This window comes from Capricornis sumatraensis, chromosome 13, assembly GCF_032405125.1.
Source record: "Capricornis sumatraensis isolate serow.1 chromosome 13, serow.2, whole genome shotgun sequence".
NCBI classification, from domain to species: domain Eukaryota; kingdom Metazoa; phylum Chordata; class Mammalia; order Artiodactyla; family Bovidae; genus Capricornis; species Capricornis sumatraensis.
In genome coordinates, this window is record NC_091081.1 from 32280683 (window position 1) to 32297782 (window position 17100).

The window sequence follows — 17100 nt, forward strand, 5'->3', positions numbered from 1 at the left end:
CTGTTTCTCCATTCTGCTTTGTCTATCTCATTTTCTTTTCCTCTCTGTTCTTCCCTAATCTATCTCTAACTTTACAGTTAAGAATCTGGAACAGACACATTTTTTGTAATGCATATTATGCATTTGCTAAAAGATATTAAGTCCTAAATTTAAAACAGATGAATAGATCATTTCATATTTCCTTACTTAAACGAAACAAGTTCATTTTACACGTAGGGGCCACACCTGATTTTTCTCCTAATAACAGAAGAGGAAAAAAGATTTCTCTCTCCTGACTTGGAAAGACACCTAACTTGGGAACCTCATTAGAAATGGTATAAATAAGTTCCATAAGCTGAAGTGGAAAAATGAATCAAAAATTCATGCTTGATCCACACTCTCTGCCCCAATTTTTAATCTGGATTTAATTCAGCCCTGTCCTCCCATTCTGGTATTTAACTCAGTTAGGCATTAGGCTGAGAAGGGGAGGAGGGAGCAGAGACTTCACAGCTGTAATTCCAGACACCTCACATAACCTATTAAACACACAGCTATATTGAGAGAAGGGTATTGGAAGGGAACAGCTACAGTTCCTAAAAAAGATCAGATCTATGAATTTAGTAAGAACCTCAGGCCTAGCAATGGACTCTCAGCCAAATCTGTGCTGGCGGATGGTTTGAAAACAGAAGAAAGCTACAGAGAAAGCCCTTTCAGTAGACCGACAATTACTGTCTCGCTTCCCACTCTCACCTCCATCTGTCCTCAAGGTATGGACAGCACTCTCCAGTGAATGGCAATTTCATTCTTAATTCTAGGGTTAGTTTTGAGGCTCCTACAACTTCACTTGAGTTCCTGATTAGAATGAAAGAATCTCAGAATTCTTGGAAACCACATGATCCAATTCTCTCCTGTTGTAACTTAAAAATAGTGATGATGTAAGGACTCATTCAAAGCCAGTGAAACAGTTAGTGGCAGGCCCAAGAAGAGAACCTCGCTCTTATTCTAGGTGCTATTAATATTGCACACTTTATGATGCTTTGTGGAGATTAGATATACACAGGAATATAAGACTTTCATTAAGAGTCACACTGGAAAACATAACATAAATCTTTTGGGGAAAGTAGTTGGAAATCACTGACTGCACTTTCATCAGTCAGTAAGTTAGTTACCTGGAAACCAGAGTCAAATTAAAGGATGGGTTATCTGGGCAAACGCCAGAGGCATCAGTCTTAACAGATTCTGGACAGAGGAGCCTGGCAGGCTACTTATTCCCACAGCACAGGGCCTCTGGGGGATGGGGACCTCCAAGGAAGCCATCAGCCTCTGAAACTGGAGCTGTAAAGCTTCTTTCTGGTAGTTCAGAAAGCAAGGCCAGAACACATATCACTAGCCCAAGGATGAATAAATATAACTGTAAAATATCATGGGTTTGAGGTCAAGCATCTAATACCTCCTGCCCTGCCCCCACTCCCAAAATAAAAGATGTTCAATAAACAAACACATTGGCAAAAAAGACAAGCCGATAAAAGAACCAGAAGGATGAACAAAAAAACCCTAGATGATTTTCAATCCTCCCACCTTGGTCCCTTCTCAACTGGTGCATTTGAGACATGTGTGCTGCTCAGCCGCATTGGATTCTTTGCGACCTCCATGGGCTGCAGCCTGCCAGGTTCCTCTGTCCATGGGATTTTCCAGGCAAGAATACTGGAGTGCGTTGCCATTTCCTTGTCCAAGGGATCTTTCCAACCCAGGGATTGAACCTGCCTCTTCTGCATTGACAGGTGGGTTCTTTAGCACTGAGACACCTAGGGAGCCCAAGGACTCATCAGTTGTCCTACTCACACCTCATAGCACCTAAATAATCCAGTTGTCCAATCACACAGCGCCCACCAGGGGTGTTGAGGATACGGGTGGTGTTTCCTTCTTAGTCCTCATGATCCATTATTACTGCCCTTCCAAGTCCAGGGCTACAGGCGGTGGAAATTAGGTCACCTCAAGAACCTCCGCTCTCAAGGCTGGAAAGGCTAGGTCTCTCTTCGCCGCCCCTACCCAGTCCCAGAACAGGAATTTTCAATTCGATCAGAGAACCAAGTAAGCAAACGCCGCGATTCGTTCGGCTTGAGGCAAGTCCGGCGAGCGCTGCAATGGCGAAGCGGCCAGCAGGGGGACTTCAGGGAGAGCGGGAGGGGCCAGGAGGCGTGGTGGCCCAGCAGGCGTGATCGCACGTGTGCCCGGCGCGCGGGCCGGGCCGGCGTGTTGGGCGTGTCCCGGGCCCGCGCGGGTCCCTCTCCGGCGCGTGCTGAGCGCCGTGGCCCCGCTGGCGTGGCGGGGACCCTCGGCTCGGTGGTCCAGGCGTGGGCCCGGGCGGCGGCGCGGGCGAGGCCGGTGCTCCTGCAGAGGGAGCTGTGCGCCCGGCCTGGCGCACGCACGGCGCCGCCCGCTCCCTCTTGCCGCCGCCGCCGCCGCTGGGCCCGCCCGCCGGGGAGGGGCTCCGGGCCTCGCCGACAGCTGCTTCCTGCTTCCCGCACGTCCTCGCCGCCGCGCAGCCGGTCCGGTCCTGAGTCCCGGCCGAGAGTCCCGGTCGAGAGCAGCCCGTCGCCGCCGTCGCCTTCCCGGCACCCGCCTCGCCCCGCGGCCCGCTCGCGTCCGCCCCAGAGCCCACGCCGCCCCTGCGCGTCCCCGGCCATGCTGTCCTTCCAGTACCCCGACGTGTACCGCGATGAGACCGCTGTGAGTACCCAGCTGCGCCCGGCCCACTCCCCGCCGCCCGCGGCCCCTCACCCCCTGCGGCCCCTCACCCCCTGCGTCCCCTCCCCCTCGGCCTTTGTTTGCGAGACCCGGCTGGGGGCGCCCGGCTCCTCCCGAGGCGCGGGGGCCCTGGTGGCCGTCACCCTCCGCCCGCTGGCGGCGAAGCCGGTGGTTAGCCGCCGCCAGACCACTTCCCAAGATCATCGGTGTCAAGGGCGAACACTCAGGTGGGCATGGGCGTCTTAAGAGAGTGGGAAGACAGAACGTGTCACTGCATTTTTGCTTGGAGGAGGCTCTTAAATATGGAGGTAGGAGAAAGTGTGAATGTGTGTAGATGATGTCCAATTATAAGACAAAAGCAAACTTTTTCAACTCACAAATTAAAAATACTTAGAGTTGAAGTTCATTCATTCGATTTTTAAAACGTGTGTGGAGCGCTTCCCCCTGCCGGGTGCTGGCGGCGGGCGCTGGGGATTCAGGGCGGAGATAGAGTCCGTGGAAGGTGAGGCAGGGCCCCGTGGTGTGACAGTGCTGATCCGCGTGTTCCTAAACCAGAGCAGAGTCGGCGGGGGCCAGAGGAGGCCTTAGAAGAGGACAGGGTGGCCTTTTGCAGAATGAAGTTTTGCCTAGTGCAGGGCTTAGCCACCATTTCCCTCAGTTTGTAGATAACCTCAGAGTCACTGTGGAGATCCCGTGGGTGGAATTCTGGGCAGACACCTTTTTTTCTTTTTTTTTTGCGTGTAAAAATTAGTTTGGCATCTTAAGAACTGGAGTAAATCCAAATGTTGTGGGCATAATTCTCGTAGGAATAGCCAAATTCCTCAGATGACTTAAAATAGAGTTGGAATAAAAAGATTTTTGTATAATACAGTTCTAGTTTTTATTTCTGCTTGCTTTGACCCGATTTGTGCCTGAAGTCTGTACTTTAAAGCACTTCTCATCTTAGGGTAAAGGGTTCTGGGGCTTTAGAGCGAAGGATGTAAGGGCTGTTTTACATTAAGACTTCCAAGTGGTACTAATGCATTCATGGTTTCTTTGACCTGTGGCCATCTGGTAACCATGTTTTCTCGTCTGTTCAGCTGCTTGCTTATTAAATTTACTCGCCCAAGAAGCCCTTGGTTCAAGAGTTGTTTCCTTTGTGCAACAGGAGTAACATGATCGAGCAGGAATGGAAAGGGGGCAGACCAAGTAAGAAAACCTGAGTGCTAGTTGTGGCTTTGTCACTCCCTCCCTGGACGCCCTTTGGCAGATCCCTTGCCTGTTACAGGCCTTCTCTTCCCTGAATGAACTGTTAGGGCTGGCTTGGCTAACAGCAGAGCTTACTTGCTTTTGTAGTAAGAGTATCAATCATTTGTTCATTCAGGTGATGCCCTGGCCCTGCAGTATGCCAAGCATGAGTAGTGGAAAGGCATAAATATCTTGGTTTGGTTTTTGAGGATCTTTGAGTTTTCAGGAGAGATAAAATTATAACATTTGATAAGTACTGTTTTAGATTTGTTTTATTTAAATGGGGGAGGAGTGCTTCTTCCTTAACTTTTCACTTTGGGGGTTTCCAAAATGCTGCAGTTCACCTAATCTGTGTTTAACAGTTCTTGAAAGGGTTAAGTGAGGATTTTATGAAGGTGTCAGAAAGATTATGAGCAATTAACTTAAAAGAGTATACCGTGGATTTTAATACTCTCCAGTTCTTTTGCATCAGAGGAGTCGTGATCAGCCTCAAGGCCGAGGAAATGTAGTGCTTGGTCCAGCCTGGACCCTGCTCTGTAGATCACACAGGTTACTCGTCCCAGCCCTGACAGCCTGTGGGCAGTGTCTTTTTCCTGTGACATCCTGATTACTAACGCAGGCTTGGCTTATGCATTTACTCAAATTGTAGCCTTGATTTCTAGGATGGGTTTATTTCTCTCCAGCAGGCGCTAGCCATTGCGGTAGCTCTCTGTCTCTCTCCCTTGAGCGTCTTCCAGCCATGCACTGAACAGTCTCCTGCTGAACTGTGGGGTTGGAGCTTATGATCCCATTGGATGGATTTCTGCGTTAGCTAGCAGAGTTTTGGAAACCATGCTGTTCCAGTGATACTGTGGCCCATCCCCCGAGAGTGTTACCCTCAGGGAATTCAGGCCTGCAGTGGCAAGGTGTGCAGGGTGAGTGGAAAACGCAGAGGAGAATGACATTAATTCGCTTCAGGAGGTGGAGACAGTATGAGAATTGAGGCTGGAACTTGGTCAGTTGGTTAAGGTTGAAAGGACATTCCTGGTCATGTGACTTAAAGTCATAGTTATGTAGGGCTGGACAGTCATGGAATTGCGTTTGTTTTGGGATGGCAGGAAGGCCATTGTGACCAGAACATCTAGGGTGTAAGCTTGGATGGCAGCTGGAAAGGGAAGATGAAATGGGGCCAGGTTTGATGGGCTCTGCCTGCTGTGTGTACAAATATGCACTTAGTCCCAGAGGCAGCAGGCAAACTATTGACCAATACAAGTGAGATATTAATAGTGATAGTGTCTTATCAGAACTCTCTTTTTAAAGCCTCTTTGGAAAATATGGAATGGTTTGTGAACTTAAATCAGATGGGAGAATCAGGTACTATATAGCTTGAGTTCAGGGGATGTGGTCTATGAGATCACCCTATTTGTAGGATATGCTGTTATGAAAGAAAAATGTAGGGGCCAGGTGGATGCGGGGAGGGCACATGGCTCCTGGGATTGTCCTGGAGAGAATCTGTTTCTTGTCCTGGTTAGAAATGTCTGCTCAGTAACTGACTTCAGTCTGCTTTAGATTATAAGACAGGTACTGGAAAGTTGGGGCTGCTTGCTCAGAGGTGAACACCATCAGTAGGCAGTCCAGTAGGGTACACTGGGTTCCAAGTAAAGGTCCAGCTGCCAATTCACAACTGGTCTGCTTCATTAGCAAAAGGTCAAGTCCTCAGGCTTGGAGTCTGCTCAAGGTGAGATCACTGTTCTACCTCCTGCTTGTTAACCATCTGACCCTTGTCAGCTGCTTTAACTATGTCCAGCTTCAGTTTCCTCATCTGGAAAAATGAGTTGGTAGGAGCCTTACAGTGAGGACCAGATCAGATAAATGTGACTATGGCACCGTGTTTAGCTCACAGCAGATCTACAGTCTTCACCCTTCCAATCTCTGTGAATTGCATTCTGCAGCTGTAAAATAGGAATATAATCAGCTCTCTTACAAAGGTGCTTTAAAACATCAGGCACAACAGTATGGATATTCAGCAGACGTTCATTGCTTTGGGTCTAGCCTGTGGCAGCACTTTCACTTAGCCATAAAACTAAGATTTGCTGTTAATCTTTCCCCCTCTATGAAAAGTTAAGTTTCTGGGTATGTCTGAGTTTTAGTAGCATCAGCAAATTTGGAAAACTCAACAGTGGCCACAGGACTGGAAAAGGTCAGTTTTCATTCCAATCCCAAAGAAAGGCAATGCCAAAGAATGCTCAAACTACCACACAATTGCACTCATTTCACACGCTAGTAAAGTAATGCTCGAAATTCTTCAAGCCAGGCTTCAATCGTACGTGAACCATGAACTTCCAGATGTTCAAGCTGGATTTAGAAAAGGAAGGGAAACCAGAGATCAAATTGCCAACATCTGCTGGATCATCAAAAAAGCAAGAGAGTTCCAGAAAAATATCTACTTCTGCTTTATTGATTATGCCAAAGACTTTGACTGTGTGGACCACAACAAACTCTGGAAAATTCTGAAAGAGATGGGAATACTGGACCACCTGACCTGCCTCTTGAGAAACCTGTATGCAGGTCAGGAAGCAACAGTTACAACTGGACTTGGAACAACAGACTGGTTCCAAATAGGAAAAGGAGTACGTCAAGGCTGTATATTGTCACCCTGCTTATTTAACTTATATGCAGAGTACATCATGAGAAATGCTAGGCTGGAAGAAGCACAAGCTGGAATCAAGATTATTGGGAGAAATATCAATAACCTCAGATATGCAGATGACACCACTCTTATGGCAGAAAGTGAAGAGGAGCTAAAAGCCTGTTGCTGAAAGTGAAAGAGGACAGTGAAAAAGTTGGCTTAAAGCTCAGCATTCAGAAAACTAAGATCATGGCATCTGGTCCCATCACTTCATGGCAAATAGATGGGAAAACAGTAAAAACAGTGACAGACTATTTTTGGGGGGGCTCCAAAATCACTGCAGATGGTGACTGCAGCCATGAAATTAAAAGACGCTTGCTCCTTGGAAGGAAAATTATGAGCAACCTAAACAGCATGTTAAAAAGCAGAGATATGACAGCACGTCTAGTCAAAGCTATGGTTTTTCCAGTGGTCATGTATGGATGTGAGAGCTGGACTATAAAGAAAGCTTAGTGCCGAAGAACTGATGAATCTTCTTGAGAGTCCCTTGGACTGCAAGGAGATCCAGCCATTCAAACCTGAAGGACATCAGTCCTGAATATTCATTGGAAGGACTGATGCTAGAGCCGAAACTCCAATACTTCGGCCACCTGATGGGAAGAACTGACTCATCTGAAAAAAACCCTGATGCTACTGGGAAAGATTGAAGGCAGGAGGAGAAGGGGATGACAGAGGATGAGATGGTTGGATGGCATCACCAACTCAATGGACATGAGTTTGAGTAAACTCAGGGAGTTGGCAATGGACAGGGAGGCCTGGCATGCTGCAGTCCATGGGGTTGCAAAGAGTTGGACATGACTGAGCGACTGAACTGAATTGAGGAACATTTTTAAAGTGTCTGGTCCATCCCTTCTGAGGAATATTTGGGGGAGAGCTATTTGAAGATTGTTTTGAGTCTCAGCTCTGATTCTGAACTCTGTGTGGCCCTGGGCATGTTGCCATCTTGTGCTTGACATTGCTCCTAAAAATGCTGGGTTGGAAGATCTTGCACAACTTTACATTTTTTTGATTCCTATTGTCAGAGAAAAGATGGTTGTTACTGTAAGCATGTTTTGTAGCCATTTCAAGGTGTGTACGGAGAAGGCAATGGCACCCCACTCCAGTACTCTTGCCTGGAAAATCCCATGGATGGAGGAGCGTGGTAGGCTGCAGTCCATGGGGTCACTAAGAGTCGGACACGACTGGGCGACTTCACCTTCACTTTTCACTTTCCTGCATTGGAGAAGGAAATGGCAACCCACTCCAGTGTTCTTGCCTGGAGAATCCCACAGATGGGGGAGCCTGGTTGGCTGCCGTCTATGGGGTCGCACAGAGTCGGACATGACTAAAGCGACTTAGCAGCAGTAGCAGCAAGGTATGTAAAATGTAAGAGACTTACATTTGAGAAAACAGGGCAGAAAACCTTTTCTTCAGTGGTGATAATCAGCTAAAATTTAGAGAGGTTTTGGGTAAGGATTGAAAATTGGTAATTTTAGGAAGACTCATCGGGAAGGCTTTCATCTGGTTTTGTGTGCCTTGCACTTTTTGGTCATTATATGCTGAGCAGTTCTTATGTTCCAGCTCAGTTGCCTGTCCTTCCAGGTGTGCATGTCTCCAGGTGCTCTCTCCCCAGCACCAGATGCGGAAAGATGCTGACCCCTTGCAGAAAGCCAGGGGTCCGAGGCTTGGGAGAGAGTCTCAGTAGACCAACAGCCACAGTAGAATTTTGATAAACAGTAGAAACAGCAGGTTTTACCTTTTCCAGGAGAGTGTTTGCCTTCCTTAGGGAATAGCCCTTACCTTTTGGTATTACAGAACAAAACCAAGGAGACAGGTGCAAAATATCTGAGACACTGGTTGTCTTCCAGATAATTGCACACAGGAAGCCTCAAATGGAATGTTGTTCAGTTGTTGAGAAAGACTTGATTGGAAAGCTGTTGTCCATGTGGTTTCATTTGATTAGATTAATCACATTACACTGTTATTGGGGTATTTATCTGTCGGTAGTTTCTTTAGGCATAATCACCTGGGGAGTGGTGACTTCCAGTTGGTCTTCCAGACTCAGTCAGTCTCTGAGACCAGGCCCACCCAGAAATTTGGTTTTCCAAAAGTTCCCACGAGGGGACTTCCGAAGGCGTCCCCTCAGCCAGGCTCTCCTGGCACTCAGCAGTTTTATCTCATCAAATATCAGGGTAGTGTAAATGCGTGATACCTTTGTGCCTCCGTTCTTACACAGTGAAAGAAAGCATTTCATAACAATACATTGAACAGACTAGAAGCTTCAGTTGTAGAAATGTTCTTTCATTACATGAAAGTCAGCTTTCTCTGACGTCACTGAGCATCATTACACATCAGTTAACTTGCTTTTCGGTAGTTTAGACTTAAAGCCAAAACTGATCATACTGTACACTGTCGGGAGATCTCCTAAGCATCTGTAAGCTTAGCAAGGACGGGGCAGTGCACCCGTGTGTGATGTCCTTCCCAAGCGGGCCCTTCCGGTGTCCCCTCTGCATTGTGTCACTTAGCGCTTGGCGACCAACATGTTTTCAAGTTTCTTTAACAGAGTGGCAGGCCTTTGTTTTGTGTTGTACAGACAGAGCTGTTCCTAGTCTGACCTTTCATCTCTCTTCCCGCTCCAGCTAAAATGTTCTTTTCATTAAAGGTGGTTTGACACCTTTGAGAACCTTCCAACTTCGGTTCATGTGGCAATTTGGGCAGACACGTTGCCAGTGAGCCAATTGGGCTATTTCAGACTGCCCCTTTCTTATCTCTGTCACATTTGAAAAGTAATGATGTAGTTGGGGTTAGACACTAGTTATCTAATACCACATTTTGTCTTTTGCAGGTACAGGATTATCATGGGCATAAAATCTGTGACCCTTACGCTTGGCTTGAAGACCCAGACAGCGAGCAGACGAAGGTAAATGAGGGCTTATTATGAAAGAGAAGGTGGTCTTCCTAGCTCAGACCAAACCGTAAACATCAGTAACCATGGCTTTTCCCTCCTGGTATTATCCTGTGTTGTCTGCAGTGGGATGATGAATAGACGTGTTATACTACCACTCTCTGAAATGATTCATGAGAAAAAGTGAAAGTGTTTGTAGTCCCATAGGAGATCACATAGCTGTTTTGAATAGTGCTTATGGACTATAGGGACACCGATGAACCAACCGTTTGAAATGAAAGTTCTTGAAAAAAGGAAAACAAATTTTTACCAAAGAAAAATAAAAACCTAGAGAATAATTATGTGAAAAAAAAATTGCCTAATACATTTTTTCCCAAAGGAAAGAAAATATATTGAAGAAGTTGTACCAAGTCTTGAAAACTGAATGCTGGTCTTAGATTACTTATTGATTTTAATGCAACAACAATACAACAACTAAATTATAAGTAAACTGAATTCTCAGTATCTTTTTATCTTTTATAAGGGGATGAAGGGGAGAATTTTCTACTCTGTCTAAAAATATGAAATTTTCCTATTCTTATGGAGAAACATGTAGTATTTTGGGGTGAAGTCTCCTTTTGTTAATGAAGTTTACCCCTAAGTGTGATGTCCGATGGATACTGTTTCCCTTCTTGGAGTGCCCAGGACTTGTCATTTGAGATTCACTATTCACATATGCTGTATGTGGTTAAGTCTGCTTGGATGAGGGAATAGCGTTTCTCCAATCCACTCCAAGTTCTTTGGCTTTTTTGTTTATAGCGATATTAACTTGGTGTATAAAAATATGTATACAATTTCTAATATCCTCAGCACTCCAGAAGTTTATTTGAGCTTCTTTAGAATCCCAGAGTACATTTCCCATTAAAAAAAAAAAAGAAAAAAGTTAATGCCTGCTGAGTGGTTTTCTAGGCCAGCTTCTAAAAGCCTGTGTCTTAGCGGTTCTTGTACCTTGTGGTCCCTCGCCACTGTGTATATCAGTGTTCTACTGGAGGACTGAACTCAGATTTCCAAGACAATTCAGATTTTCCAAGAAGGCATTCCCTTCTGATGTGGACCTGGCCAGTGGGATTGGGGTGCTTTCCTTGCCCACGCCCACCCCCCACTCCCTGTCCCGTACTCTTGGAACTCTTTCACGCTCCCTGGCCAGTGGGTTGCAGACTCCACTGCCTTCATGTCCTTAGGGAAAAGCTTCACCAGGAATGGAGTGGAGTGAAGGGCTTAGCCAGGGACGATGTTACATGGAAGAGGAGACAGCAGAAGCAGAAAGAGGTTGCTCCTGCTGGAGTAAATCCCATGTCAGCTGGTTTTTCTCCCTTCATTCCCAAGGCACTAGCTTGCCTGCTTCTCTTTCTGGCACCCCTGGCTGTTCTTCATGGCAAGCGTTTCTCTTCTCCTCTGCCCACTGCAGAAACTCTTAAAACTTCTTCCCTGTCCTTTGTCCTTGAAGTAAGCACACCACCATTTTGAGGTTTTCTCGGGGTTTTTATTTGTACCTGTACTCCCTCATTCTCACCCTTTCCCCATTCCTTTCAAGAAAGACAGAGGTCTCATGGGTGAGAATGATTGGTGTTTGGATTTTTATTTTTCCTTGGTGAAGCAGTGAGTTTTAGAGGTTGGTGGGTAGCAAATGAGAAACAAATGGGTAACTGGAGGAGCAGGCAGAGGCTTCAGCTCTGCAAGTGAGGCTAGGAGGAGCAGGGAGCAGGGGGAGGGCTGCGACCTCTCCTCAACCCTGCCACAGACAACCTTGGTCCTCCAACTTTGGACTGGGCTGAGGCAGATTGAGCCTGAAAACAGAGGGTCACAGGCAGCCACTTAGCCTGTAGTGGATGGAGAGCCAGAGAGAAGGAGATGAACTTCCTGTGCATCTCTGGAGAACTGCCCCCAAGGACTGTTTCTGTGTTGATTTCTTTGTCTAAGGAGTTGGGTACAACCTGGATTTCTGCAGCCTCTGATGGGGATTGAGTGATTCAGCTATGTTAGAATGACCCAGTTTTTGTTTATGTGTTAATGCATGCACATTTTGCTATGCCTTCCTCATTTGATGTTGTCTGGTCCTGTGATTGACAAGCCACTTAACTAGTAGGTGAAACTTTGCTGATTAGTGATCTTCTAGTCAGCATTGGCTAGACGCTAATGACATTGGTATATACACTGTTATTTTCATGGTGTGTATTTAATAATAGATGTTTACTGTGTGCTGGGCACTTCAGGGGTAGCTTTGCATACCCTGTCTCATTCAGTTCTCAAATCCTGAAGTAGATCTTCTTCTTTTCCCCATTTCACAGATGAAGAAATTGAGTTTGAATGATTAAATAATGTGTCCAAGGTCACTGAGCTTATAAGTGGAATTGGGTGGTCCAGGTGGTTATCAACTTCACATTAAAGAAATGATAAAAAATCAAAGACTCTGGGTGTAGTAGCTTTGAGAATGCACGCTGTAGGAGTAGAGTCGTGTCTTTGCTCGCCGTGGGACGTTATGGGTCCTCCTACAAGCACGCCGGGTGACCCCTCCATGCCTGCTTCATGCTAACCTGTCCAGGCAGTGCTCCTCAGGTGTCAGGGCCGTGCAGCTAGTGCCTGCCCTGCGTCCTTCTCCTGAAGCAACCTCGTTATTGACAGGAGCTGGTTGTCATCTGAGATCTGATGAGTGAAATTTTTGTCTCAGACTGAAAAGATAGGGTGTGTTTTCCTAATGAGCAGAAGAGCAGCAGGAACATTTTCTACTCACAGTTAGAGGCATGTACCCAGAAGTGGGTGTATTAGCCATACCTCGGTATAAAGAGGAAAATCTTCATGTAGCCTTTAAAACAAAGAAAAGCTGCTTGTTACATTTTCAATAAAAACCAGCCCGGAAGTGAGGAACATTGATAGCTCAAGATCTGAAATGCTATCAGTAAGTCTTTGATTTAATCTCATGTTTAATAGAGCTTATCCAATTCTGACAGTTCCTGGCATTTGAGGCTTTATCCTTTATTAAAGAAAAATCAGCAGACTTGTAACTTGAAAATTCTCAAAGATGGTGGTGGTGGGGACTTGAATGTGGATGAATCCTTTCAAGCTGCCAAGGCCCACATAACCCTATTTTATAGCAGATGTATCAGTTTGTAGAATATCCTGTGCAGCTCAGTTGTTTAAGATCAGTTCAGCCTTAATTTAAAAACTCGGGAGAACTACTTTGCAAAGAGGAAACAATAGACCAGCACTGCCTAGTAGATATATAATGTAAGCCACATATATAATTGAAATTTTTCTAGTAGCCACATTAAAAAAGTAAGAAGAAACAGGAAATTAATTAAAGTACTTTAGTATATTCTAAGTACTAGCATCTCAACATGTAATCAATATAAAATATTGTTAAGGTATCTGCATTCTTTTAGACTAAATTTTCAAAATCCAATGTGTATTTTACACTTGCTGCTGCTGCTGCTGGTAAGTCACTTCAGTCGTGTCCAACTCTGTGCGACTCCATAGACGGCATCCCACCAGGCTCCCCTGTCCCTGGGATTCTCCAGGCAAGAATACTGGAGTGGGTTGCCATTTCCTTCTCCAGTGCATGAAAGTGAAAAGTGAAAGTGAAGTTGCTCAGTCGTGTCCGACTCTTAGTGACCCCATGGACTGAGGCCTACCTGGCTCCTCCGTCCATGGGAGTTTCCAGGTAAGAGTACTGGAATGGGGTGCCATCGCCTTCTCCAATATTACACTTATAGCACATATCAATTCAGTTCAGTTCAGTCGCTCAGTTGTGTCCAACTCTTTGCGACCCCATGAATGCAGCACGCCAGGCCTCCCTGTCCATCACCAACTCCCAGAGTTCACTCAGACTCACGTCCATCGAGTTGGTGATGCCATCCAGCCATGTCATCTTCTATCGTCTCCTTCTCCTCCTGCCCCCAATCCCTCCCAGCATCAGAGTCTTTTCCAATGAGTCAGCTCTTCTCATGAGGTGGCCAAAGTGCTGGAGTTTCATCTTTAGCATCATTCCTTCCAAAGAACACCCAGGACTGATCTCCTTTAGAATGGACTGGTTGGACCTCCTTGCAGTCGAAGGGACTCTCAAGAGTCTTCTCCAACACCACAGTTCAAAAGCATCAATTCTTCGGCACTCAGCTTTCTTCACACATCCATACATGACTACTGGAAAAACCATAGCCATGACTAGACGGACCTTTGTTGGCAAAGTAATGTCTCTGCTTTTCAATGTGCTATCTAGGTTGGTCATAACTTTCCTTCCAAGGAGTAAGCATCTTTTAATTTCATGGCTGCAATCACCATTTGCAGTGATTTTGGAGCTCAAAAAGATAAAGTCTGACACTATTTCCACTGTTTTCCCATCTATTTCCCATGAAGTGATGGGACCAGATGCCATGATCTTAGTTTTCTGAAGGTTGAGCTTTGAGCCAACTTTTCCACTCTCCTCTTCAGAGCAGCCGCATATTGGGTGCTCAGTTACCACATGTGGCTAATGGCTGCCAGTATTGGACAGTGAAGATTCGGACCAACCTTTCTTGTGAACGTTGATGTGAAGACTATAAACAATGATAGCAGGTTAAAAATAAAAAAGGAGAATTTGTCACAGAAATTCAGTTTAATATTATTATATCCATAGATTAAGTAAACCTATATAACTAATCTAATCTAGGTAATGTTTTAAGAATTTTTTAAAAAATCCAAAACTAAAAATAGTAATAGCTTTAATAGTAAGTATTCAAAGCAACCTGAACACTAGACTGGAATAACTCTGTCACTGCTGTTTTCATATGTTTGCAAAACTTTGACCAGTGCAGTAAAACATGAACTAAAATTTGTAGAGGATAAAATAAAATTATCATTAATTATCGGTCTGTGATTATGCATCTAGAAAACCCAAGGGAAACAACTGAAAACAGAATGAATTGAATAAAGCATGTATGTATGGAATAAATATAAAATCAACACCACTCATACATAACATCAACGATGAGGAATCAACCCACCCAGCAGCAGCAACAAAAAGTAAATACTTAAGGAATAAAGAGTTTTCAGGCCTTCTGGGCAAGTAATAGTGTCACTTCAGATAGAAAAGGGCCAGTTTCGAGTGTTATTTTTAATAGTGGAAAATTGAAAATCTCCATTTCCAACAGTGGTTTAGCATTTGAGTTGAACCTGGTAGCTGTGCTTGACGCAGTAGTCTGTGCATCTGTTACAGTGTTGGGCTGTAAGCTTTGCTTTGCTAAGTGGAAAGTGCTCCTGGTGGAGCAGGAAGTGGGAGAAGGGTGCACGAGTGTGGCGCTCTTGGGGGTGACAACTTTATAAAGTGCCTTTTTAGGTCTCAGAGACAGTGGTTTGTTGCTGTTTGCTCGCTGTTCTAGAAGAATCTGTATGGAAATACAAACTGAACAAAAGATAAAGGGAAGACTCTGTTGAAAGCTCTTTAGACATCTGCTAACTGCGGTGTACTCTGGAGGTAGACGTCTGAACCATAGTGAAGTCTCACTGGAGTGAGTGGGACACCAGGGAAACCTTGGAAGTGAGATGGTAGAGGGGGAGGGTTTACTCACTGAAAAGAATTTGAAGACTGTGAGGCAGGTCCCAGCAGCGGTGAGCCCATGCTTCCCAGTCAGCAGGCTCTCCCAGCTCGTCCTCCGCAGGTCACGGGAGGAAGTGCGCGCAGCAGTGTTGATGTGTGTGTGCAGCCTGATGCTTTGACTCTGAGGGGACTTGAGCCTCCAGACTACTAAGAGTAAGACGCCCACCCCCCACCCATTGACTGTAATGTGCATGTGATTCACTTCCTAATCTAACGTCCTAAATTTCCCGGGACAGACAGACAAGTGAACCCCAAACCCCACACTCTGCCTTAGCTCTCTGTAGCATATTTCCTTGTCTCAGTTGGTGTCTTGGCCCCTTCGGGTGAGCCCTACTCGCGTCTCACTTCAGCTCTTACCACGGGCGTCTCCTCTCTTCCTGTCTGTAAGCCAGTCGTGCGCCCCTTGCAGGGGGCTCACACCCTTCTTCCTTTGCCCCATCTGTCATCCATCTCTGTGATCAGCAGTGGCTCAGTTGCCAAGCCCAGTGACTTCACCGTCATCCTGTGTTCTTTGTGCAGATGGACCAGTCTCCCTGGGGAATTGTAGAAGCTTTGGTGTACACTGGCAAGGGGACTGCTCTGCCCCCTCCGCCTTGCGCTGCCCTTCAAGCCCTTGAAGTTTGCTTACACTGCTCTTGTCACTGCAACAGCCATCTTGCTCGCGGGTCCCTGAAGTGAAGTGAAGTGAAGTGAAGTGAAGTGAAGTCGCTCAGTCGTGTCCGACTCTTTGCGACCCCATGGACTATATCCTACCAGGCTCCTCCGTCCATGGGATTCTCCAGGCAAGGGTACTGGAGTGAGTTGCCATTTCCTTCTCCAGGGGATCTTCCTGACCCAGGGATCGAACCCGGGTCTCCAGCATTCCAGGCAGATGCTTTAACCTCTGAGCTACCAGGGAGATGCTGGGAGGATACCAAATGCATATTTCTTTCTCCTGGCCTCCCCACCCATCATGGTGCAGTCAGTCCACAGGGCACCATCTGCTCCCTTTCCTGATAGTGAGAAATCCTCTGCATTTCTGGGCTTGGTTTTGCAGCCCTGAACTCCAGATAGACGCAGCATCCTTCTCACCTTTTGAAGAGCCTCCCCATTTCACTCCATCTTGTTGCAGCTTTGACCTCTTGATTGAATTCCAGAACTTGTTACTTAGTGAAGGGGAGATACATACAAAAGGGGAAGAATTTACATCTGTTATTGTAGCTAATTGTCAAGTCTAGCTTCCACAGAAGCCCTGTCCTGGGGCTTTGGTCCAGGAGGTAAGCAAATGTAGGATACCAGCTGCAGATATCAAAAGACCAATTTGTTTTTGCCCCTCCCTGAGAACTGCCTTGGGCTAAATGACAGTACCAGTAGCTCTATTTGCCTTGTGGATCATGAGAGAAGATCTCTTAATAGGAACCACACACCACCGCCCCCCACCGCCCCGCCCCACCAAATGTATGTTTACTCCTAAAAAATTATCATTTGTTTCATAGAGGATCAAAGAAACAGAGATCTTCTTTTCTAAGACATTATTTGCTCCCCACCCCCTATTTGGAGGAATAGTTAAGGGTTGCCTGTTATACCTTTTGCGAAGGGGCTATGAAGGTAGTGAGCAGAAGTCCCTCACTTTTACAGGTAAGGAAGCTGGAAACATCCCCTTCCCCTGTGTATACTCCTCCCTTCCTCTGCAAGAAAGATTTAAATCTCAAAAGACTTCTGATCAGCTCTAGGATGTTATATAGCCTAGGATTTCTCTGTAGGTATTTTAATGTCACAGAGGTTCAGTGGAGAACAACGTTTAGGGCAGTCAGCTCCTTTCCCTGGAATCCTAACTTCTGATATGTGGTTTTCTGCTCACTTTTGTTGTTGTTCTTTAAGATGGACCCTAAAAGGATATAGCATGAAGAGCTGCTGGCTCTGTGCTGATATCAGTCTGGCCTAGATTTCCCTGTGTGGTGTGGTCTCCCTAGTGTGGGACATGGCCATCATGGGCAAGAACTGATG

At 45.9% G+C, this 17100-nt stretch overlaps 1 protein-coding gene across 1 annotated transcript in view; it reads left to right on the forward strand.

Annotated features, from left to right (window-relative positions):
* The first annotated feature begins 2598 nt into the window (after nt 1-2598).
* PREP (prolyl endopeptidase) overlaps nt 2599-17100 on the forward strand; it is a 145064-nt gene continuing 130562 nt past the window's right edge. The window contains exons 1-2 of the mRNA XM_068985049.1: nt 2599-2709; nt 9447-9521. Coding sequence (XP_068841150.1) covers nt 2665-2709; nt 9447-9521 — 120 coding nt within the window. The 5' untranslated portion in view covers nt 2599-2664. The remainder of the gene's footprint in view (nt 2710-9446; nt 9522-17100) is intronic.